Source organism: Passer domesticus, chromosome 1 (assembly GCF_036417665.1).
Source record: "Passer domesticus isolate bPasDom1 chromosome 1, bPasDom1.hap1, whole genome shotgun sequence".
In the NCBI taxonomy this organism is placed as follows: Eukaryota; Metazoa; Chordata; class Aves; order Passeriformes; family Passeridae; genus Passer; species Passer domesticus.
Window position 1 is genome coordinate 119717552 of NC_087474.1, and position 24653 is coordinate 119742204.

At 41.5% G+C, this 24653-nt stretch overlaps 2 protein-coding genes, 1 long non-coding RNA gene and 4 other non-coding genes across 16 annotated transcripts in view; 3 read left to right on the plus strand and 4 right to left on the minus strand.

Annotated features, from left to right (window-relative positions):
- Nucleotides 1-266: 266 nt before the first annotated feature.
- Nucleotides 267-10753, plus strand: MCM4 (minichromosome maintenance complex component 4). Of its 2 annotated transcripts, XM_064385769.1 has the most exons (17): nt 267-322; nt 456-556; nt 689-847; nt 1552-1715; nt 1801-1899; nt 2041-2136; nt 2218-2313; nt 2726-2864; nt 3293-3513; nt 4008-4128; nt 5500-5759; nt 6702-7067; nt 7245-7372; nt 8647-8854; nt 9377-9605; nt 9724-9857; nt 10196-10753. In XM_064385769.1, exons 2-17 carry the CDS (start codon nt 487-489, stop codon nt 10286-10288), a joined length of 2583 nt encoding a protein of 860 aa, XP_064241839.1. In that variant the 5' UTR covers nt 267-322; nt 456-486; the 3' UTR covers nt 10289-10753. The 2 variants fall into 2 exon arrangements, with proteins under 2 accessions (XP_064241839.1, XP_064241834.1); XM_064385764.1 differs by having other exon boundaries at nt 280-556.
- LOC135278917 (uncharacterized) lies at nt 1307-24283 on the minus strand. 8 transcript variants are annotated; one of them, XR_010346309.1, is made up of 7 exons: nt 24053-24283; nt 23206-23434; nt 21166-21327; nt 15592-15739; nt 11350-11381; nt 6081-10111; nt 1307-5025 (listed from the first exon to the last, which is right to left on the minus strand). It is a non-coding gene; the product is annotated as an uncharacterized LOC135278917 (long non-coding RNA). The 8 variants fall into 8 exon arrangements; XR_010346304.1 differs by lacking the exon at nt 24053-24283 and adding an exon at nt 23685-23845; XR_010346312.1 differs by lacking the exon at nt 24053-24283 and adding an exon at nt 12089-12951 and having other exon boundaries at nt 15618-15739; nt 23206-23845.
- On the minus strand, nt 12776-12848 carry TRNAA-AGC (transfer RNA alanine (anticodon AGC)). The gene has a single exon. It is a non-coding gene; the product is annotated as a tRNA-Ala (tRNA).
- On the minus strand, nt 13248-13320 carry TRNAA-AGC (transfer RNA alanine (anticodon AGC)). Its single transcript has one exon. It is a non-coding gene; the product is annotated as a tRNA-Ala (tRNA).
- TRNAA-AGC (transfer RNA alanine (anticodon AGC)) lies at nt 15173-15245 on the plus strand. Its single transcript has one exon. It is a non-coding gene; the product is annotated as a tRNA-Ala (tRNA).
- Nucleotides 15900-15972, minus strand: TRNAA-AGC (transfer RNA alanine (anticodon AGC)). Its single transcript has one exon. It is a non-coding gene; the product is annotated as a tRNA-Ala (tRNA).
- The window catches only part of UBE2V2 (ubiquitin conjugating enzyme E2 V2), a 34630-nt gene continuing 30390 nt past the window's right edge, over nt 20414-24653 (plus strand). The window contains exon 1 of one of the 2 annotated variants that reach the window (XM_064385799.1): nt 20414-20578. The gene's annotated coding sequence lies outside the window, so the exon portion shown is untranslated. Of the gene's footprint in view, nt 20579-23998; nt 24115-24653 lie in introns of those variants that run through there. The other variant, XM_064385802.1, reaches the window with a different exon arrangement.

Consider the following 24653-nt stretch of genomic DNA (forward strand, 5'->3'; position numbering starts at 1 on the left):
GTGCGGGCGGCTCCACGCTAGGTTGCGGGGGGGGCGGCGATGTGCCATTACTGGGGGCAGCCCCTGTCTGTATCACAAGTAGCAACCTGCATTATAATTCTTTCTCTAGTGTAGCAGGTCGAGCGAGGCGCGACCCTCACTTCGGGGATCCAGAGGTTTCATCTACTTCCTCCTTTCCCCCTCGGTTCCGCATCCCCCCTTTCTGCCTTCGTTGGGCGTTCCCGTTACGGTCGCGCCTCGCCATTGGCCAGAAAGCCCGGGAGAGCGCGCGCACGCCGCTGGCTTTGGCGCGGAGTGTGGCGGTGTTCGCGGGGCTGTGCAGGTGGCTGCGGGCCGGGGTCGCGGCTGCCCAGGGGAGCCAAGGGACGGGAACCCGCCGGGCAGGGCAGGGCAGGGCTTGGCCGGCAGCGGAGCGCCCGCCGTGCTCATTCTTCTCGCCGACCCCCTGCCCCCAGGTAGAACCGCAGCTGGAGCCGCAGCAGCGCCATGTCGTCGCCAGCCTCCACTCCCAGCCGCCGACGGGGCAAGCGCGGCCGGGGCAGCAACCCCCCGACTCGTAAGTGCTGCCTTGGGAAGGGGCCGGCGGGGTGGGTTCCCCCGCCCCGGGGATGCTCTCCCATCCCCCGCCTCGGTCCGCCTGGTGCGGCGGCCTGGCTGTTGTAACTCCGGCTCCGCTTGTCTCTCGCAGCGCAAGATGCTCGCTCTCCGCCTTCCCAGAAGCGTCGGACGGACGATTCCACCTCCACCGGGGACCTGCAGCCCATGCCCACGTCCCCGCCCGCCGACGCGCAGAGCCCCGGCGCCGCCGACGCGCTGTTCTCCAGCCCGCCGCAGTTCCGCCACTCCGGTACGCTGCGGCTGGGCCGGCCCGGGATGTGCGGGCCCGGGGATGCAGCCCCGGGACCCCTGCGTGCCCTGGGGCCAGCCAGCGCTGGGCCTGAGCCGGCTGAAGAACATGAGCGTTGTCTCTTGTTTCTCAATTGAATTTTGTACACTGCAGGAGTGCAGTCAGTGTCTGGGGTGCAGGTCTCTGTTGTAGCTTCCAGTTAGCGTTGGAATGTATCAGGGAATGTACATTAATTTTTAAATTTTATTTATAGAAAGTATTAAAACTGCTAACGCAGAAGCTTTCTTTGCCATAGAAAGCCTTTCTTGCATTTAAAGATAGGGTTGTTTTTAATTCCAGTAACTGATAATTGTGTCACTTGCTCTACCACCCCCAAAATACTAAAAAAAGTGTTCCATCTACAATTCTGTATGTTTTTATGCTTGAACTCCAGTGTAGTTTTAAAATGCAGTACTGCTGTAAAGTTTTCTAGGGAAACTTTATTTGAACTTGGGATCTTTGAGAAGAGCTGTTAATACAAAGAAAAGTTCTAGGGAGACTGGCAACATCTTTATTGTGTGTTTTGACAGAACACTGTGCTTGACTGAGACTACTCATTTTATGACAGAGTTGCAGAACCAATGAGACAAATGCAGGGGCTGAATTTTAGTCTGCTGTAGATGTCAAATGTCTCAATAATCATTAGAAACCATTTCCTTTTATAGCCATTCCTCTTGACTTTGACATCAGTTCACCTCTGACTTACGGCACACCCAGCTCCAGGGTAGAGGGCACCCCACGAAGTGGTGCACGAGGAACTCCAGTCAGGCAGAGGCCGGATCTGGGGTCTGTCCGGAAAGCCAGACAAGTGGATTTGCACTCAGATGGGGTAGGTGGATGTCTCACCTCTTGTATCTGACAACTTCTTTTTGAACATATAAATATTTGTATATGCTTAATTTGTTTCCATGCAGCTGGCTGAAGACATAGTAGCAACCGAGCAATCTCTTGGACAAAAGCTTGTTATTTGGGGAACAGATGTTAATGTGGCCTCATGCAAAGAAAAATTCCAGGTGGGTTTTGTTTCTTCCCTTTTTTAAAATGAAAAGCTAGTTTGATTTAAACAAATACTAGTTGTATCTAGTACAAAGGAGATGTTTGTGCTACTAAATTCTGCTAATTTTTCATGTCTTTCTTTTACCTCTGACATTCAGAGATTTCTCCAGCGCTTTATCGATCCACTGGATAAAGAGGATGAAGACATTGGCCTGGATCTTAATGAGCCACGCTATATGCAACGACTCCAAGAGGTACTTGTAATGGAGTAATTCAGCTTTTCTTTTTTCAGTCTTGCATGCCATCGAGCTAAAGATTTCCTAACTCCCTTACAGATTAATATGGTTGGGGAACCATTCCTGAATGTAAATTGTGACCATCTAAGATCATTTGATGAAAATCTCTACAGGCAACTGATCTGCTATCCTCAGGTGAGGTAGTGCACTTGTTTTCTGGCTCTCAGGTGGTTCTTTCATATTTCTGGGGTTTAAAATGCTTGTTTAAATGCAGTGTGTGCATACTGTGTGTCTTCAGTGCGATCTCAGTGGCTACTTTATTTTACTGAATATAAGATGTCTTGTTTCATAGCAGATGATCATAGAAACAGTGAGTACCTCCTGCATGCAAAGTTAGCTGGTGAACTGCAATGGTCAGAGTTCTGTGCTTCCGCTCCTTGCAATACTCAAGTGAATGAATAAATAAATCTGACCCAAATAGCATGTTTTGTGTTACGTAGGAAAATGGTGTAACTTTAATCATTACTGGCTGATCAGCAGCACACAGAATTCTTTATGCATAATTACTTCATTCTGTGATCTAACATGTAAGCTGTTTCTAATACAGGAAGTTATCCCAACATTTGACATGGCTGCCAATGAGATCTTTTTTGATCGTTACCCTGATTCAATACTAGAGCATCAAATTCAAGTAAGGCCATATAACGCACTGAAGACCAGGAATATGAGAAATCTAAACCCTGAAGGTAAACTTTTTGCTTAAGATGCTAGAAAAGAATCTTAAAGATTTCCATAAACTTAGTGAATATGACAAGATTAAGACTATATAAAACTGTACTTGTGGTCCATCCAGACCAGTATCTTCCATTCATGTCTTCCATTCAGAAGAAAATGCTTTAGAGCCCAAATGTGGAATAACCTATCAATAAAGGATATATTTCCTATCATCAACCACTTGTGTTATTAGTTCTGGAAGTGCAAAGGATTCTTTCTTTTGTATACATACTCCTGTAAATTAGAGTATTTATATTGTGCATTTATTCTTTTTGCTTGAACAAAATAGTAGTAACCTGTCTGTCTAGCTTCTGCCTAAAAACGATGTAATGTGAAATTTTGAATGGTATTTGAATTTTAAGAGTATGAGGTCATGACATGAGTCCTTATGTTTTTGTAGACATTGATCAACTCATCACCATCAGTGGCATGGTCATCAGAAGCTCCCAGTTAATTCCTGAGATGCAGGAAGCATTCTTTAGATGCCAGGTCTGCGCTTTCACCACCAGAGTGGAAATCGACCGTGGCAGGATTGCTGAACCATCAGTGTGCAAGAACTGTAACACAACACACAGTATGGCGCTGATTCATAACAGATCCATGTTCTCTGACAAACAGATGGTATGTTGGCTTAGGTAGTGGCTAGAATGGAAGAATTGCTAGGTTTTGCTCCCCCACCCTCCTAAAATCATCAACAGCATTAGTTATGTGTCTTGAGATTGAATGCTTTGAAAATAAGTGTTTTGGAACATAGAAATGGGTGAAACAGCTTAGTGAAAGTCTACTTTGGAGAAGAAATGCATTAGGAGGATGAAATTAAGTATATAATGTTTCTGTATCGAAGCCACTTTATATACAGTCCACTTCTGTCTAGACTAGGTGAGCCTTGCTTGTAGCAGCATTTTATCCATGCCAGTAGCAATACCAGAATTCTCATTTTCATAATGAGATTTCTTGTAATCAGTTTTGCTGTTTGGGTGGGGATATTTTATTCTTAAGCAATGTTCCTGATTGAAAATGATGCTGAAGACTCTGTTAATACAAAATCCTGTTGTATGCTCTATGGAAAAGCTCTGCTTTTTTTGAAACTGCAACTTAAATGGTGTTTTTGCTAGATTAAACTGCAGGAGTCTCCTGAAGATATGCCAGCTGGACAGACCCCGCATACAGTGGCACTCTTTGCTCACAATGACCTTGTTGATAAAGTTCAGCCAGGTGACAGAGTTAATGTCACAGGTAAAATTTGGTTTGAGTATTTCCATTTTTTATTGATCTTAACTGTGTGTAAAGGGACCTGATGGGATGCACTTCCAGGTGCTGAAGGAGTTGGATACTTTCTTTGCAAGTCCACTCAGTTATCTTCGAAAAGTCATGTTGACTGGCTAAAATACTAGGAAAAAAGCCAATGGTACTCCCTACAGTGAGGAGGGAACTGCAGGCTTCATCTTGAGCCCTGGGAAAGGTGACAGAATCAATAATCCTGGAAGCCTTTTCTTATAGGGACAGTGTTCTACACCCTCAGCAAACTTGCAGACAAAAACAAAACTGGAAGAAAGCAGTGCTTGATTGACCATGGCTGTGGTGCCAGCGTTCTCCTGGGCTGTATTAGGAGTGTTGTCAGCAGGTTGAGGGAGCACTGGGTCCAGTTGTGGGGTCTCCCAGGGCAAGGGAGACATGAACATACAGGAGTGAATTCAGCAAAGGGCTTTGACGATAACAGAAGCTTTGGTCATGCATGGAAAGCTGAGAAAGCTGTGACTGCTCAGCGTGGAGAACAGAAGGCTTGGGGGAATCTTAGCAGCATGTTTAGAAACACCTGGTTAGGTGTGGGTGGAGGGGTGGTAATGTCAAGAAGACAAAGCCAGACTCTTCTTAATGATGCCTAGTGGCACACAGAGGTCATAAGCTGAAATACAGGCAATTCTGGTTAAAAATCAGAACTTTTTTACTGTTTGTGTGGTCGAGCCTCATCACAGGTTGGTTGGCAAGGCTGCACGGAGTCTTTGTCCTTAGAGATACTCAAAATCCAATGGGACACAGCCTTTAGCAAGCAGTGATCTCCAGTTTGACCTCATGATTGGGCTAGACATCCCCAGGCTGTCTGATCTTGATTCCTTTATTCTGAAGCTGTAGCTGAAGAAGAAACAGTATTTTAAATAGTGTCTGCAGTCAGGAGAGTGATAATGTAGAGTAAGGCTTGTGATACTGCAGCAACATATTATAAACCACTTTGCTTAAAAACAAGTGCAGTAAAAAAATCCAAGCTATTTTAAATGCATTAGAAAGCTGTTATTAGACTTGTCACTTAAAAAGAGGGGGAAGGGCTGACTGGAGTGGGAATTTCAAAGGCATCAAGCCTTAGTTTTTTTTCAAAAATGCTCACATTGTTGAGAACACTTTTGGTATGAATATAAAACATACATGTCAATCTGCAAAAATGGGTCTAGGTGACTTAAATATGGCTTCTACATGACAGTGGGAAATTAGAGGACAAAGTATTTAGGCTGTTTAGAAAAGCTCTACTCTTCTAGGAACTTGTAAAATTTTTAGGGTTTGGAATTAGCATGTTTCTCCTTGTCTAATGCTGTGAATGAAATTTGTTTTTAGGTATCTACAGGGCAGTCCCCATTCGAGTTAATCCCCGGGTGAGCAGCGTGAAATCCGTGTATAAGACCCACATTGATGTCATACACTACCGCAAGACAGACTCCAAACGCCTGCACGGTGTTGATGAGGAAAATGAGCAAAAGAGGTTTACAGAGGAACGTGTGGAATTGCTCAAAGAGCTTTCTAAAAAAGCAGATATATATGAGAGGCTTGCTTTAGCTCTGGCTCCAAGTATCTACGAGCATGAAGATATCAAAAAGGTGAAAAGTTCTTAATTTCTCTTGCAAGACATGTATTTTTGTGTGTATATATTTGTAGTTCCTGTTTGTTGTTAATGTATCTTGAAACTTAAAAATTCATAAAACTGTCATCTTGAACAGTCTTAAAATGTCATGGTCTTGTCAGGGTGGAGCTGGTTGTAAGTGTATCATAATTCTTTTCAAGCTATTATGGAATGTTAATTAGAGGAAAGGTAATTGAAAAGGTAAGAAGGCAGCAGAACTGGGAAAACTTAACTGCAGGGTGTATCTTGGCTATTTCTTGGAAATTCAGATTACTGGTTATCAAAGGAAAGTAAGTACCTGTAACATAACTGTGCGTGATGAGAAGAGGCATCCACAAGAGAAGAGTGGCTTCAAAATGACTTATGGTTGACTCTGAATTATGGAGTATCAAAACATTTACTTGGATGTATCCAAGAAGGGACTGTTCCAATAAGTATCAATTGAGGTACTAGAACATTGTGAAAACTGCAGTTAGTAGGAGGTCTCAAATTATTGTAAGACATCAAACACTTCTCTTCCAAGTATATTCCTTTGAGGTTTTTTTAATTGAATTATACATTATTATTGTTCACAAGTTCCTGAAAGTGTAATTCAAAACCATACAATGATTTACTTATGAAATGGGAACACAGTAATGACAGTTCCTTTTGTTGTTACCTTCTCAACATGCTAAAAAAGATCCATCAAATCTAGGGGATGGAGTTGTGGAAAACTAAGGACCCTTCATCAAAGGGGATTCTTCACGTTCCAGCCAAAATCTGGTTACAACAATGTACAAAATATCTGTCTGTAATGCTTGAAACCATGTAAATGCATTGAGTTGTGTTAATTTTAGCAGTGTTTGTTTTTCATATTTTTCAGCTGAACAGCTGGATTTGCTGTGTTATATCTATACAATTGATATTTTCATTGTTATAGGGTATTCTGCTTCAGCTTTTTGGTGGATCAAGAAAGGATTTTACTCACACAGGAAGAGGGAATTTTCGTGCAGAGATCAACATCCTTCTCTGTGGTGATCCTGGCACTAGCAAATCCCAGCTGCTCCAGTATGTGTATAACCTGGTTCCTCGAGGCCAGTATACTTCTGGCAAAGGCTCAAGTGCAGTTGGTCTTACTGCATACGTGATGAAGGATCCAGAAACACGGCAGCTGGTTCTTCAGACAGGAGCTCTCGTACTTAGTGACAATGGCATTTGCTGCATCGATGAGTTTGATAAAATGAATGAAAGCACAAGGTCAGTTCTGCATGAAGTAATGGAACAACAGACACTCTCCATTGCAAAGGTAAGTGAAACTGAAGTTATTCCTAGGGGATTTAGCTCTTGCTTTACTCAGAGGCTTTCACAATACAGGTTTTGACTACAGAATCCACCTAGTAACATTGGTGATCTCATGAAATTGGAGGGAGGTTTTGGTGGCACAACTGCAGCTGTTTTCAGACATATTTTTTCCTTTTGACAGGCTGGAATTATTTGTCAGTTGAATGCTCGTACATCTATCCTAGCAGCAGCTAATCCTATAGAATCACAGTGGAATCCGAAAAAGACTACTATTGAAAACATTCAGCTTCCTCATACACTGCTGTCAAGGTACTGAACTGCACTGCATTTGTCATTTTTAGGGGATGTTACACTTCCTCTTCTGAAAATCGTGACAGAATAGAATGGAACTACTGTGTTGTTCACAACCTAATGAAAACTTTTATAGCACATACTATATATGCCGTCCTTACAATATCTTATGTGAGCACAGGAGTGCCTTTTTTAGTATTTACATGCTGACCTTGAAGAGCAGGTGTGATGAGATCTGTAGGATCTCTTACTTAATTCTATGTTGTTTCGTAATCATCTCCTAGAAAAGAGCTGTTCTGAAACTTAGGATATTGATAACTTAAACAAAAATTCAGGATGCTTTTCTTAGCTCCATAAAGATTTTCAAGTGAAACACTGATGATCAGGGAACTTGATAGCAGAGGTGGTAGAATCCTAAGCCTGCTTCATGCTGCTTGTAAAATTCACCTGAGGAGGTGGTGGTAGCAGTGCTGGTCAGTCATGTGGGCAGTAGCTGTTAAAGCCACATTTAGTGCTTGCTAAAATAAAGACAAAAAAATAAACTACATGCTGGAGTTGATCTTGTTAAGAATTTCCACAGTAACTGGAAATTTGAAGCACACTGATAGTATACTGGATATCCTGAGAACACTTATGGCTTAAATTTCAGATAAGAGCTTCTAGATTTGAGCAGCATCTCAATTCCACCATTTATTTGATTTAAGCCTACAAATATAATTGGCTGGCTAAAAATGCATTATCTGTGTCTGCTTACGGTTGAGACTAGTTGAATATATTTGTAAAATTATAAACCATTTTCTTCAGAATTAAACTGCAAGTGCTTTTTGAATTGTAATTTTATTTAGTTGCATTTTTTTGCTGCTGTATTTCAGGGCAGTATCTTTAGCAGCACGTTTCATGCATTTGTTATGTGTGTGGGATTTTTTGTGTGTGGCAGTTGCAGCTTTCTTTTGGGGTTGGTGTGGGGTGTGGATTTTTTAAGGAAACAAAATATGTCAGCCTTGAACGTGGAATCTGAATTTTGCAGAATGTACCTTGCTTTCAAAATTTCAAGTCCATAGGGTGTCAGCAAATCCATTGTGTTTTTCTGTACCTTGAGAATTCTAGGACATTTTCTTTCCAGTGTGAGAAAGCAATTTCTACTGAGAGTAGGAATTAAGTCTAGGAATTCTTACCTGTAATTACGTTAAATCTTTATCACCCAAACACCTAAATGACAAGAAAATATGCACTAATAGTAGTCATGCACTAATATTTAGTAATGCACTAATACTGGATCATATCCCATTCAGATTTGACTTGATCTTTTTGATGTTGGATCCACGTGATGAAGCTTATGACAGACGCCTTGCTCGCCATTTGGTTTCACTGTACTACCAAAGTGAAGAAAAGATGGAGGAGGAATACATGGATATGGCAGTCTTGAGGGATTACATCGCATATGCTCGTAGTTATGTAAATCCCAGATTAGGTGAAGAAGCAGGCCAAGCCCTTATTGAGGTAAAGGAATTGCTGCTGAGAATGATCAGAGTCTTTATGACTTGTTAGAAGTGGTGAAATTCCCTCATACGTACACTCTCTTATCTGCATAACAACCTTCTGTAAGATCTTTGAAAACATAAAAGTCTTTAATGGAAAGACGGATCAGATGAGTTGTTCTTCATTCTAATGTTTAGCTTTCAGATATGTTGGTTTGTTTCTGTCACATAAAACACATAAAAGTCTTCCAATGCAAAATGTGTCATCACACATACAAGTACTGCTATATAAGATTGATTCAGAATTCTGAAGTGATTCAAAACTTGATTAATTACCATGGTTTAATTGCTTTATAACTGAAAAAAAATTACTTGATGTGGTTATTCATCACTGCAGACGAACCGTGAAGGTGTGTGAGCAGAAATACAGTATTTGGAATGGCTTGCCAGAATTGCTCATATTCTGAATTAAGAGGTGGGGGATGCAGGGGACTGAAGAGGAATTAAGACACAGCGAGCTGTGTGACGAGTGTCTCCCTTTCAGGCATACGTGGACATGAGGAAGATCGGCAGTGGCAGGGGAATGGTTTCCGCCTACCCCCGGCAGCTGGAGTCTCTGATCCGGCTGGCCGAGGCGCACGCCAAGGTGCGCTTCTCCGAGAAGGTGGAAACAGTTGATGTGGAGGAAGCAAAACGCCTCCATCGGGAAGCGCTGAAACAATCTGCTACTGATCCAAAGACTGGCATTGTGGACATATCCATTCTCACAACAGGTCTGTGCTTCCGTGGGGTTAAAGCACGGCCACTGTTGGGATTTTGTGGTTTTTAAAATGTAACTTAAGCTGTCCTCCTTAGCTGATCACTAACGGGTATTTTCTTTGCTTTTCTAAGGAATGAGTACAACAGCTCGTAAGCGAAAAGAGGAATTGGCTCAAGCCTTACGGAAGCTTATCCAGTCAAAGGGTAAAGCACCATCTTTGAAGTACCAACAGCTTTTGGATGATCTCCGAGCACAGTCTGATATAGTAAGTTTACTGTATTGTTTTTACATTTCCATTAACATTTAAAAGCATTTTTTTCCGCATGAACATTCGTGTCCTTAAATCACATTATGGAAGGAAATGGAAACATGAACGATTTGTTAGTATGACTAGAAAGCCAGTTCTTTTACAGACAAATGAGTTGAATTTGCTGTACCTTAGTTTATTGTGGCTTCTGGAATTACCAAAGTCAGCTTCAGGGTTCTGGGCCAGGCTTCAGTTCTAACATAGAATGAAAACTTCAAAGAAAAATATTAGAAAATTGATAGAAAGTATCACAAGTATTTTCCCTATATTTATTTGATTTGCTCATTTTCTTTAAGGCTGTCACGAAGGAAATGTTTGAAGAAGCGCTTCGTGCCTTGGCTGATGAGGACTTCCTGACTGTGACTGGAAAGACAGTGAGGCTGCTGTGAGTTACCCTGTGCTTGAGAGCCTGCTGTCACGACTTGTACTTCGCCTTACTCAAGATAGTGTCATCTGCAAGATCTTTGAGATTTGGGATTATGAATCTGCTATGACAGGCATAGCCTTTCCCTGCCAACCAACTATCATGGCTCCTCTCTGCCTTACTATATTGCCACTGCAAGATTTTCACAGCTTGGGTTATCATTTGCTATGACAAGGGTAGTCATGACTAAGTGGCATCACTGTCATTACAAGGTATTATGAAAATCCTCATGTCAGTAATACTATTTACATTTTAGCTAAATGTAATTACTAACATGGCAAGGGCTTTGTGTTTTTATGGTGTTTTTAGAGCATGGTAACAAGAGCCTGTATTTCCATTTAAATTGTAAAAACTGAAATGACTTTTTAGTAACTGCAGTTTTTACTGTTGGTATTGCAGTAAGTGGAAATAAAATTATTTGACTTAAAAAGGAGTCTTGTGTTCATTTCAAGTACAAATCAGCATCTCCTGTGTTGAGCACTTTTCTGTCTAGAATTCTGCAGTTTTTTGGAAGTTCTTTGTGAAAGCATGAAAGGAGCTCTGCTTTTGGGGTTTTTTTTTTTTTGTTTGACCTCAGTGTACTATGGAAGTATCCTCAATGTAAAAAAGATAGACAGATTTTACTTGAAACTACATTTCTTCAATTTTAAGTATGACTGGTTTCTTTACTTCAATTTTAAGTCTGACTAATTAAGATTACCCACCTTTGGTGTAATGACATATAATCAATCCTGAAAGAAGGAGGTCTTGTAGCTTGTTTACAGTAATCCCAAGGGCATGGTATGATGATTTTTTAATAGAAAAATACAATGCTATGTCAACCTTTCTCAGCTGTACAAAGCAGCACGATTGCTTTATGTGGGTTTTTTGTTGTTTTTTTTTTTAATTTAAGTGCAATGAGCAGGTTAGAATCCTTGCATAACTGTTTCAGCCAAACTTGAAATTGGATGTTACTGAGAAATATTCCAAACTGTACTCTGCCTTCACTTCATGAAGAGGGAAAAAATAATCCATCTATTTACTTACCTGAAATGATCTTGGATTATGTTGTGTTCATCCTAAAAGAATGATGAGTCCATAACCATTAGACATTCCTGAGACAGATGTCTACACTGTCCACACTGCTTACAGTTGATGAGATAAAAAATTACATATCAAAGATCAGGATGAGAAATAGTTTTTTACAAAACAAGTTTACCACAGCATGTCATGGGTAGAAGAACCCAGTAGCAATACATTGTGAACTGAGAAAAACTTTGCTGAAAATAAGTGCCTATGCAGCAGCTGTAAGGTTGCCCTGGACTTCTCAGAACAATGAGATTTAGTATGACCATTCTAGGCATCTTCAATCTACTGATCATACTGAAAATAGTCACATTTGGGTATGCTATGAATTTTCAGGTATACCTGAGCATTCAAGGGGACAGTTAACTTTTTGGTCTCTGGAGACACACCAAGAAATGGAATAATAAATTTTGCTGATTTCAGGCACATTTCCTCATCCATGAACAGACTGAAGATGTGAGGAAATAAGGCCTGGGGAAGAACAAGCATTCTGAAAGTATTTCTACTGTGTGATCAAGATACATTAGGTCTAATTCAGGTCTCTAATCATCATTCATCCATTGTGTGCTGGTTTTGGATACTGTGCACTTAATTTTCTTCACAATGGCTGTTGTGGGGATGTATTTTAAATTCGTGCTGAACACAAATCAACAGGGTTGATAATACAGAGATGTGTTTGTTACTGCTGAGCAGGGCTTACACAGAGCCAAGGCCTTTTCTGCTTCTCATATTTCCATGTTGGCATGGGAGGTAGAGAGCAGACAGCCAGGACAGGTGACTCCAACTGACCAAAGGAATATTCCAGACCATATGACATCATGCCCAGTATACAACATGGGGGAAAGAAGGAGGAAGGGGGGGTCACTTGAAGTGATTTTTGTCTTCCCAAGTAACCATTACATGTGATGGGGCCCTGCTCTCCTGGGGAATGTCTTGACACCTGTCTGCCCATAGGAAGCAGGGAGTTAATTCCTTGTTTTGCTTTGCTTGTGTGCGTGGCTTTTGCTTTCCCTATTAAACTGCCTTTATTTCCACTGAGCTCTCCAGCTTTTACACTTCTGATTGTGGGGCTGTGAGTGGTGCAACTGTGTAGCTCTTGGTGACTGGCTCGGGGTAAAACACGATGTGTCGTTTTTCATTGGGCATGGAAAAATGTTGTACTGCAGACTTCTCTTCCTGCTCAATTTAATTTACACTGTCCAGGAAGTTAACTTTTACAACAGAGGATTGACCTATACAGTTATGTAAGCCTGATTTAGGAGGTAAGGGCAGAGGAAGAAAAGGAGGAAGGGAAAAAAAATCTGTTTTACTTCAATGGAAATAAAGCTAACATTTCACCGAAATAGTTACACATGTTGTTTGGATGATTTCCCATCTGGCAAAACACTGGAGAATACGGGCATCGATCCCGCTACCTCTCGCATGCTAAGCGAGCGCTCTACCATTTGAGCTAATTCCCCCCCTCGAGGTTGTTCCTGGGATCACAGAACTCTGGTTCTCTGCGAGTGTCTAAAGTCATAGTTCCATACACAGAATGAAGCTTCCTCTCTTGCTCTGGCCTCTCTGTTCACAAAAGAGAACACGTTCAACTTCGATTCCAAAATCATACATGTGTAGAACTTCTTTTAGCATTTCCAAATCGAACAGCAAGAAACAAGGCAAAATGGAACAGATATATTTTCCAGCTGTGTGCATATAATAATAAAAAGTAACCTGTTTGCTGCTTGCCGTTCATCACGAAGGAAAGTGCGCTGCGGCATTTTGCTTTCTTGCTATATGCGTCAGGCTTTATTTAAGTATTTTTTTAAATACTCGCACAGAAGTAATTTTTACTCCCACGAAGAGCAAAAAGCCGAGAGTGGAGAATGCGGGCATCGATCCCGCTACCTCTCGCATGCTAAGCGAGCGCTCTACCATTTGAGCTAATTCCCCCTGTGCCCAGCTCGGGCATCCTGTCGCTTCAGACCTCAATAGCTGTAAATACAAACTGTGTTTTTCGCCTTTATTCTGCTTTTTCACCGCGGGGAGTAACCCCAGGGCAGCCGTTCGGAACATTTAAATACCGCCTGACCTGGAGCCGCCTCTGGTTTTGCCCGAGATGACGAAAAACCTGACGGCAAGGCGGAGTAACGCGATAAGGCACCTCAGGCTAACAACACCCGCGACAAAGCCGTGCCCTCCCTGCAGCCCCTCGGAGCCACACGCGAGATTTGTCCTTCTCCTACGCTCAGGGAAACCACATCACAGAAAACAGCGGAGCAGCTTCGGGATAATACAGAACCCGCATCTGCCCTGATGTCCCCTCAGGAGACCATCCAGAAACAAAACTCAAGCCTGATTAAATTAACTTACATCAGTTTCCATTAGTATTGACCGCAAGATGCATTGAAGCAATCTGTGTTAAATGAAAGTATGTGGACACAAAATTGAAACACCCTTTTTTAATGGAACCCAGGAAGCTTGGGCTATTTTTCAGACACAGGTGAGGAAGTTTTCCCAGCCAGGTTAAGAAATTAGGACATTTTACTTGCCATCTTACATGAAATCCTAGCAACACTCACAACAAATTCATGATCACAAAACAATGTTGTTTTTATATAGTAATATAAAATAATTTAATTAAATTTAAAATATGAAATTCAATTTAATAATTGAAAATAGTGCAGAGATCTTTCCTCACTCTTATCTGGCTCGGGCATTAAATAAACTGTTTTTCTGTGAACCAAATGGGTGAAGCTCTAGGCCTTTTCAGTGATAGCAGAGTGAGATGTGGTAGTGAAAAACAGGGAGAGGTAATCTGCCTTTTCATAATGACTCTGACTGCACAGGGTTGATAAAGAAAACTGAACCTCGTGAAACATGATATGGGAGAGATCCCGGCCACAGGCTGCAGGGGGCCATCAGTGAGCCTCAGATACATGTAATGCCTGTGAGAAGGACTGAAACTGCTTTTGCATATTTGCTTTCCCCCATCAAGTCTGCTCAAGTGAGGTAGAAAAAATGATCTCCAATATAATGCAAGAAGTGTTAGGGATAAATTTTAATTTTTTTATTGTGTAGAGACTGAAGTTAAGCAGGAGAATATTTGAATTTTAAGAAAATGTTTGCAGCCACACTGTAGTAGTTCCACATCTCGACCTGTAACTGGATTGTAACAGATCTGGAGTACAACCTTACCTAGGACAAGCTATAACTTGCTGATGCTCAGTTTTGAAATTTATTTTGTTTTGACTGGTTGGTTGCTGCCATGCAGTGAGTTAAATCATTCAGAGAAAACCACCAGCACATCTGCTGTTGAATTACTGCACACACTTTCGTTTACTAGCAGGACTTAGTCCTCCACATTTAAACAGAGCATATCAGTGTATCCACTCTCCCTGTAAACTACATTTTCTTTCTTGAAATCCAGAAAGCATTCTTTGATTTAATAGCCTATGAATAGAGATTTGGCCATGTGCTTCCTACTGCAAAGTCAATTAGTATGTCTACAGGTGAATTTTTCTATTTAAGAAATGTGCCTAGTGACCCCATATATTTAAGATGCAATACTATTTGGACAGAATTATTGAAGTCAATAAATGAAGCTGAACATACAAATAACTTCTAGACTACAACACAAGAATACATTAATTTTTCCTCTCCAAAAACTAAACACGAACTCTTAAACCACCTGGTTTTCCAGGTAAACTCAGAGGAGGCTCAGTGCTCGGCAGGGCGGCCCGGCGCAGCAAGGCGCGGCGATGCAGCACCAGTGCGGCCGCCCCGCGCCGCCCGCCGCCCGCAGGGGGAATTAGCTCAAATGGTAGAGCGCTCGCTTAGCATGCGAGAGGTAGCGGGATCGATGCCCGCATTCTCCAGTGTTTTGATGGGCCGGCAGAAGATTTTCTTCCACGAGCTGCCCCGGGTTTGTGGTAGAAAATCTACAGCAGGAAATAGAGACCACCTCACGAGACAAAAAAAAAAAAAAAAGGGGACAAGAAATGTTAATTGTATGGATCACACCTATGTAGCCTTTGAGGAGCAATTTCCTACAAACCCACCTAAACGAACGCTGCTACTCTGTGATACAGGAAAAAAGAAATATGCTCTTCCGTCCCTTATCGCTGCACCGAATGTGCACTTTTTAATGATAGAAAAAGTTACTGGAATTGTCCCTGCGAAGATGTACAAACTAGTAGTTGTCTACAAAAATCACCAGCTCACCACAGAATTAGAGTCTCTCCAGCTACCTTGCACTCGCTATGGGATGGGCAGGGCACGCTTGCTCCTAACGTGAGTTTCAAGTGATATTCGGTCTCCCACAGTATCATTTAATATCCTCCTCTTGTCATAGGGAGAAGATAATTTACACCTAAAAAAAAAATAAAATAAAGCTCAGCTCTGATCAACGTTAAAAACTTAAATAGTTCATACTATGTAAACACGTCTCCAAACGGATTAATTTTAATCCTTACGAAACCGCTGCAGGAACACGCATCTGAATTCAAAACAGCGGCGCAGCAAAACCACACTGGAGAATGCGGGCATCGATCCCGCTACCTCTCGCATGCTAAGCGAGCGCTCTACCATTTGAGCTAATTCCCCCTGCGGGCCGCCCACCCCCTTCACTGACCATTCCCGCCGGCGCTTCCCTCGCTGCGGGAGCCACCGCACATCGCGCTGAGACGCGAGCCGCCGCCCCCAACGCAAACAAAGCTTCCTGCCCAAACCCCGGAGCTGGGCGGTCCGAGCCCTTCTCATCTCCTCTCGAAGGCACGGCAGGCAATAACAGCGCTCAGCCCCCCAGCGAAACGCAGAAACAATTAGGTCTTCCTGCAAGCGCATTGCTTTTGACAGCCGTAGTGGGAATTTTGCCTAATATGATATCTGGATTCCTTGAAGCAACAGCAGGCACTTTGTTCAGTGGAGCTGCATCTGGATAACATCCGGGCTTGTGTTTCCAGGCAATTGAAGACTTATGTTCACACCAAACAATTATTATTACTTAAGAGAAATCTGGATATATTTAAATACTGTATTTTTTTTAAAACAGATTTTTCCTGTCTGTAATCGCCAGGTGGAACACAATCGGCTAAATTACTTTATCCTTCTCCACGTTTTACAATATAAAATATATATGACGGAATAGGTAGAGTTCTTCCAGTTCTTTCTCTTGTGGCAATAAAGGCTGGGTTCATGTTATAAAAAGGGAGTAAAAAAAAAAAGCACCCATGGAACAAAGGTTCTTGGAAACAATGAAGAAAGCACCAAATGAAACACCAGGAAACAAAGTAATAGTTCACATTATTTACTAACATCTCTCAGGCATTTTTCAGTTGTGATGCTATCACCAGACAGACAAGCACACTCACACAAATACATTAAAAAATCAAAAATACACAACTAAAATGTAAAAAATACAAATTTTTACTATAATGAAACAGCAGTGAAAATTCCGTCTAGTGATTTCACAAACAGCAAGAGAGAGTTGTGAATTTTTTATTACACTTACAATATTAAATAATCTGCTTTTCTGGAAAAAAAGGAGTGTTGAAATGAAATTTAGTCAATAACTACATGAACAACTCCTGATTTCCCCAGGATGCTTGAAGAATCACACTGACATAAAAAGATCTTTCAAATCTGTCCTTGTCAATGACTTAGTGATTTCAGAAAACAAAATAACAAAATTGCAGTCTTTGGCCTAGCCCTAAAGCTGTATACCAAAAGTCCCATGGCCATTCTTCCATTAACGAAATTCCAGTATCTTGCCACCTACTCTCTTCACTCTAACTGAAACAGCTGGCTTTGCAAAAAAAAAAAGTTTTTCCCTCTCCCATTTAATCAGTGTGGAAAGAAGCATCTGAAATTATTTTGCAGGAGGTCATTGAGTTTTTACTGCTGGAATTATGCTGCAGATACCATTGACATTTAAGCAACTGACTGACTGGAAGGCCCACAGGTCAGCATGCCTGGTAAAGTAAGGAAGCTTGCTGCCCCTTCTATTTCGGGACGTTTCGCGTTTTCCTTAGTATTCCTGTTGAACAAAAACCATTTAAGTCTCAAACCCACCTATGCTATAAAACAAAGAAGCAAGCAAACAGAACCTTTCTAGTTGTGTCCATATCAGGCTTGTAAGCCCAGGCAAGACCAGGGTTTAATCAAGCCAGATTTTGAAAGGTACAGCACATCTGCTTGGTTTAATTAAGGGAATCCCCAAGCAGTCTTACAACTGCACACAAAGTGAAAACTTTCAAATTGTGATTAGGCACTGACAGTCCTAAGGCTTTAACACAGCAGGCAGGGGAAAATTTACTTAAAATCAAGCAAAATTCACAATGAACTATAAATTTAGCAGTGACAAAATGAGTAATGACAGCTCTAGTATATTCAGCTCATGCTGTTAAACAGCCTAACCTTCAAGTTGATAGATATAGCTTTAAAATGAAACGAGTATGTCTCCAGTTCTGTATCCAGTATTTATCCCATATTTAAAGTATGGAAGGAAAAGCTGTCTTTAAAGCATTGAAGGAAATGTGTTTTGGACCTCAGCAGTATCAAAATAGGGAACTGGACAGCAAAATTCACACTGTCCTCTGAGGGAAAAAATCCATGAAGAAAAACCTCAAACTCCAACAGACAGCACTCCACCAAACACACTCTAAATCACATAAAAAGCAACACAGGAGACATGCCATGAGTCAGAAGAAACCTCCCAGAACCCTTACTTCTGTTTTTAATGGCCACAATGAGAATAAAACTTGATTTGTTGGTGGAGATGTTATTGCTTGTTCATAAAATTTTGCCTCCATTTTACCATTATTCATTGATTCATACCCAAAGCACAGGAAACAGGTTAAAGAAAGTCCAAAACATAAGAACCAACCAAAAGCAAACCAAACCAAACCTCAAAACATAACAAACACTAGAAAGATTTGCTACTTTTAATGGTATTTGCTACTGCGGTTACCACGTTTGAGGAAAACCAGTATAGTCCATCTGGGAGGTACAAAATTCCCTAATATTGGTCAAAAAATCAGCTTAGCCAGGCGTCCTAAGTAACTTCCGTTACCATTAGCAGCCACAGCAGAAACTTGCAAAAGCCGAAATAATTCATATTAAATATACTGCTTTTGTAAGAAGTTTGACACCAAAATGTTTTTTGTATATATTTATCAGATTAGCATTTAGGTTAACACTGTGTGCACTAATAAGAAGATGGTGGTCTCAAAGCACAGCTCTGAGCAAGATCATTTTATGCTACTCTGTGTCATCTCCCTGGAGACCAGTACAAAAATCACCCTCATTACTTCAACCTGTAAAATCTCTAACTTTATCAGAGCTGAAATACCAAGAAAACATACAGGTTACCATTTTCTCTCTAAAAGGATCCATGGATTTTAGCTTTCCACCTTGGTTATCATATGGAGTCCAGATTGGCAAAGATTTCATTCTATTTTCAGATGGGGAAACAGGAAGTCATTCATTAACATGATTATGCATTTAGGTTTTTCCCTAGGGACATGGCTGGACTCACATTACAATTTACTCCCATTTTTTCTGGAAGACTTTGTATCCCTACTAACTTAATGAGTGTTTTAAAAAGTTTTAACATCATGCTACATGTACAATGCCCTCTTAATAGTTAATAGCAATAAACAAGGTTATTACAAAAGTATTGGCTATGACTGAATCCCACTGGATCTGCAGCCTTTGTCTTCTACAACACCACTGTAAGAATGTAAATTTTCTCTACATTCCCTGTAATTCCACATAGCAGAGAATGAGAGCTAGCTATTAGGCCACCTGGCTAATCAGCACTGAACAGCACATACAAGATTTTCCTCATGTTCATTTAGTGTCTCTTCCAAGCCATGGATTTCCACAGAATAGTAAACAATTTCTTTATATTTTTTATTTTTATCCACCTTTCACTTTTTGTGCCAAAGTTAACAGGCGTGAGAATGAAGATTTTTCATAGCTTAGAAGACTTAAAAAGATTCAGATCCCTATATCCTGTGGCTTTTACTAAGGAACAGAACTACATGCTCACTAAATGAGATTTTTTTTTTCCAGAATAACAGAGTCGTTTTAAAAACAATATTCTCATCCAAATAAATAAATCAACTATTTATAAAATGCCCCAAGGAACTGGTTATAGGGAATGAATGGAAAAATCTATTTGGCTGCAATGTTCAAAAACTCGAGGGTTAAGATACACAGAACTTATGGAAGTTTAGTGTATGTTTAACATCTGATTACTTAGGCCCATATGAAAAGCTGAGAACTTTCCTTTCTTAAATTTATACCCCACCATGACAAATAATAATTCTAAACTAGAAAAGGGAAACCAGACTTATCATTAGAGGAGCTGCATTCACTTATGAAGCTACCTGCTTACAGTGTATTCAAAACACCATAGCCACGCTGAATTAAGACAACAAAAAAGTTTAGGATAGCACCCACTCCAACAAATTCTTCAACCCAAGTTATCCTCTGATTTGAGTCTTCCACTTGCCTCCTCGGCTCAATGTTACACATTAAGTGAACTCTGGAGGAGCAGTATCAGAAGTAAAGAAAACAGCAGCTATTAAAATTTACTAATGCAGTGTAGGATTAGTGTGGTTGTAGGTGTTGAGAACAACTGAAGGAGGGCTGGAGCCTGAGTCATGGCAGAACAGCAAGGAATAGGAAGCACAGGAACAGGAACCCCAGGAGAACCCACAAAACCATCCGCTCTGTTGAGGAGCTGCACTGCCCACTCCACCTCCTCCTTCAAACAAGCACCCCCATAACTCCAAAAGTAAATTCTGTGAGACTCCCTAAAACAACCACCACGACCAGAACGCCCCCGGGTAAAAAGTCCGTGCACAAACCTCCTCCGCCTGCTTTGTCTTTCAATAGCGTCAGCCCGGACTTGCTCCAGATGACAACAAATAGACACAGCTCCCCTGCCCGCATGTTCCCACCTTCCCGGCCTCTCAGGACTCTGCTCCACCCTTGCCAGGCACTAAGCGTGCCCTGCCCTGTGCTAGAACCTTCCACCCACCCCAATGGCAACTCTCTCCTCCGGGGCAGCTGCTGCCCTGCTTTTATTCCTTTATGGATGGGGCGGTGAGCAGGCGGTGCTGGGAAGTTTGTCATCGTGTGAGCACGGAAATGCCGTGGCTGTGTCTCCTCCTGATGTGTGAAGCAGCTGTTGGGATGGCAGGTAAGTGTCCTAAAGAAAAGCCACCAACCTGCTGCTTACCTGAAGCTGCCTTCTGTGCCATGAGGGGGAAAAGTTAATGCTGGGAAAAGCAGATTTTAATCCTAGTTTTCCCAATGCAATGGCTGTAAGTAGCAGGAATATCAGCTGACTGTCTATGCCTTTAAATGGACCTAAATATTTTTTTCATAACATAAATTCATAATAAGGTTTATGCTCGTGCATTTTCCTAGGCATTGCTTTGAGGGTGGAGGTTGAAAAACAATTTTAAAAAATGTACATCAATATGTGTTTAAGGAGAACAGAATTTCCATTTTACAACCACATTCCTGATAATTTCTAACAGCTAAGAACACAACTTCTGAAATAGTCTGGATATGCAATATATCTGTCACTTTCTGGTTTTTTGTTTGTTTTTTTTCTTTTTTTTTTTTTTCTTTTAAAGGAGATTATAAAACATAAGGGTTATTTGCAATTGTAAAAGCTATTCCTGTCTTGCAAAGAATCTCAGCTTCTGCACCTTTGTCACCAAACATCAGGTTAACTGTTAGCAAGAAAAGACAGTTTTAGCAATAAATGGTAAAACACACCTTTAGTTGATCCAGCCAGCAGGCTTGGTGAAACTGTGTAGGCTAAGGTGCTCTACCTTACACCCTTCTTCCTCAGTTCCTTGGAGTGTCTGAAGTTTGGCAGTAATCCATCTCCTGTGCATTTATGACCTTGCCATTTTTGTGTTTTGCTAGATATTTTTCCTGAAAAAGATAAAATAAGGAAAAAACAGAAATTCATTGATTTCTTTCAGCAAGGCCTGAGCTATTTTTTGTAGCTCTTAAGTTCTTCTTTTGCTAAATGTTGTTAGTAAAATTACAGATACTTCAACACTTCTCAAATAAATAAAAGGCTATGAAAAAAAAATGTTAAGGGTGTTCGACAACTTGAAACAAGATCAATGCAGAATCTTGAGTAGTGTACCAGTCCTTGAGGATCACAGCAGCATTTGAATTGTTAGCAGCCATCTCTAAACACCTCCCTGTGAAGAAAGCTTTATTTTTTCTGAAGATAAAGACAAAAATAGGGTGATTTTTTTTTTTTTTAATCCAAAGACCTGACCAGGAAGTTACTCAGGAATGCCTGGTCTAACTATGTTCCTTGTCGCCACTGTTAAATAATGGAATAATGAGTGTCGGTTAGCTAATTCTGAATTCCTAGAGATGATCAAGTAAGCAGGTGCTTTTAGGCCTGGATGGGTATCCAAGGTGGTTAATGATTCATAAATAAGATCATGTGAAAAAAATGTGGCTTATTTCAGCTGAACTTTGTATCACAGTTTCTCACCTAGTGTTTTCAGTAGAAAACCTTCTGAAGTGCCTGTGCATGTTCTAGCAGCTGACATAGAAAATTGGATTATTTACATGGCAAAGATCTCTCCTTACTTCACAAGTGTTATATCATTTTCACACTGCTTTTAATTTTTTTAACATTCTCCAAATACTGAAAAACTATACACAATCAATCATCCTCTCCTGCCCTTCAAAAATCTTGGGTTTACCTCTGACACGTACTTTCAGTAAAATACAGCTTTAGTATTTTAAAAAAACCAAACAAAAACCAACCAACCAAAAAAATCAGGTATGGCTTAAACATACAGCTGGCCATAAATCCAGAGCAAATTTGTACCTGATTATTACTCTCACTTGTACCATCAGTGCTCTTACACTGACAGCTATATTTTTTTCTGAATACATTATTCTTTCTTCCCCTTCCTATTTTCTTGTGGTTGGCACTGTCAAAAAATTGTAGCAAATCAATGCTGAATCTTGTCAAGCACAAAGTGGATACTGCCACAGAGAGTAAAGACAGTGGCTTAGTTTCAGTTATTCCTAGTCTGTCTTGCCTCCTGCCAAAGAATCCAGCTCCAGGAATAACTGGATGTGCACGTACAGTGTCTCCAAGCCATTCATCACATGTCAGGGCTAAGGTACATTAAATGATTCAGCATCACCAGAAGCCAGTAAATGATGTAAAAACAAGTCAGGCTGGTTAGAAACCAGTCAGATGGTGATCCAAGCTCTGATTTAATTTCTTCTTGGCCTGGCTTAAACTTGATGGATGAGTAACTTCTCCCATCTGTGGAGAGAGCAATGTGGCCTGGCTTAATAAGGAGCCATTTTCTGGTTTAGTACTGACATAGTGCAGAAACAATCTCCTCTGTAAATGAAGATGTTCAAGCAACAGTCAGAAAGTCACTGGGTGGCAGATTATGGGCTACATAATTTGTCTGTATGTGCAAGAGCAAAAAGAGTTTACGGAGAAGAGCAGAAGTGAACACTACCATGACAAATCAGGTGGAATTTGTAAACTCTTCTCACCCTATAGAGAACCAGAGCCAAACCCAGCTCTCTTGCTTGGTATACTACTTTATGTTTCAAAGAGAAACCTGAGAGGCCTCTGTGCTTGAAATAAGTAGGGGAAAGATGTAAAGTGGGACTCAGCCACTTTGGTTTGGTTCAGCTCAAAAAACCTGGGTCAATCAAGTTACGTGTATGTGAAAGTTGTTACAGGTGTGTTCACATTATTTTTGTATCAGAAATAGTGCAGCCAGCAGGAGCAGGGCAGCGGCAAGGCCTCACCTTGAGTGCCATGTTCAGTTCTGGGCCCCCCACCCCAAGAAAGATACTGAGGTGTGTCCAGGGGAAGATAACAGAGCTGGTGGAGGGTCTGGAGCACATGTCCTGTGAGGAGTGGCTGAGGGAGCTGCAGGTGTGGAGAAAAGCAGGTTCAGGGGAGACCTTATCACTCTCCACAACCACCTGAAAGGAGGTTGTAGCCAGATGAGGGTCGGCCTCTTCTCACGCGCATCTAGGGAGAGGACAAGAGAAAATAGTTGTAAGATACACCAGGAGAGTTTTAGTTTGGACATCATAAAGAATTCCTTCACAGAAGGGGTGATTAGACTTTGGAATGGGCTGCCCGGGGAGGTGGTGGAGTCACTGTCTCTGGGGGTGTTTAAGGAAGGACTTGATGTGGCATTTAATGCCATGGTCTAGTTAAGATGGTGGTGGTGTTCAGGCAGAAGTTAAACTCGATGATCTCTGAGGTTTTTTCCAACCTAAGTGATCCTGTAATTCTGTGAAGCAGAAGCAAGGAGGCTGAGGGAAGGAGGGGATGGAAGAGCACGGAGCAGGTGGCAGGGGATTCTGGAACGCCAAGGGAAGGGGTTTGTGGAAGGAGAGAGGGCTGTCCCGAGGAAGCAGCGAAGCAAACGCCGGGGAGCCGAGGCCCGGGGGCCCTGAGGGGGCGCAGCCGCAGGGGCCGTGACGGGAGCTCCGGGCACCGCGGCAGCCACGGCACCGCCGCTCCTCGGCGGGCCGGGTTTGGGTGCTCTTTGGCGGGAGCCGAGCTCCGGGGGGCTCTGGGTGCAGTTTTGGGGGGTTAAAGGGCCAGGGGGCCGTGGTTGCAGTTTTTGGGATGTCGTACATCGTCGTGTTCCCTGCCCACGACATAAGCTTTGTACTACGTGTCAAGTCATGTGAGCACCGGTGCGTTCGTTTTTCAAAAAGTCAGTGTTGTAAGGCTGGTAAAAGGAATGTATTAATTATAGGGAAGTGCGTTTGGTGAGGTAATAAATAAGAAAAATGCAGATCTGCTTTATTTTCACTTGACACTCTCACCTCGGAGAAGCCAGACACCTTCCAAAAAGACGTTTGTGTGCATATATACATATTTATATGACAGGATGTGTATGTGCATATATATGCATATAGATGTGCTCACACACATATGTGTAAGTTTTGACTATAAAACTCTCTTTCATTTGAGCATATAACATTTTTTTCCTGTATTAAATGTTTCCTGAACCAGTCTTTACACGTGCATGCCCCGAAAATGGGAAAGAACATGGGTTTTCCTTGTTGAATTTGGAAGAGTTGTCCAATAAAAGTAGGACCTTATTTTATCTTTTTCCCTAGAAACACATTTGGTTTCTTTTAAGTAACTTGATCTTTTGGAGAGCTTCTTGTATGAAACCAGCTAAATAACAAAGACTCGTGTTACAAAAGGATGAATAAGATTGTTCTGG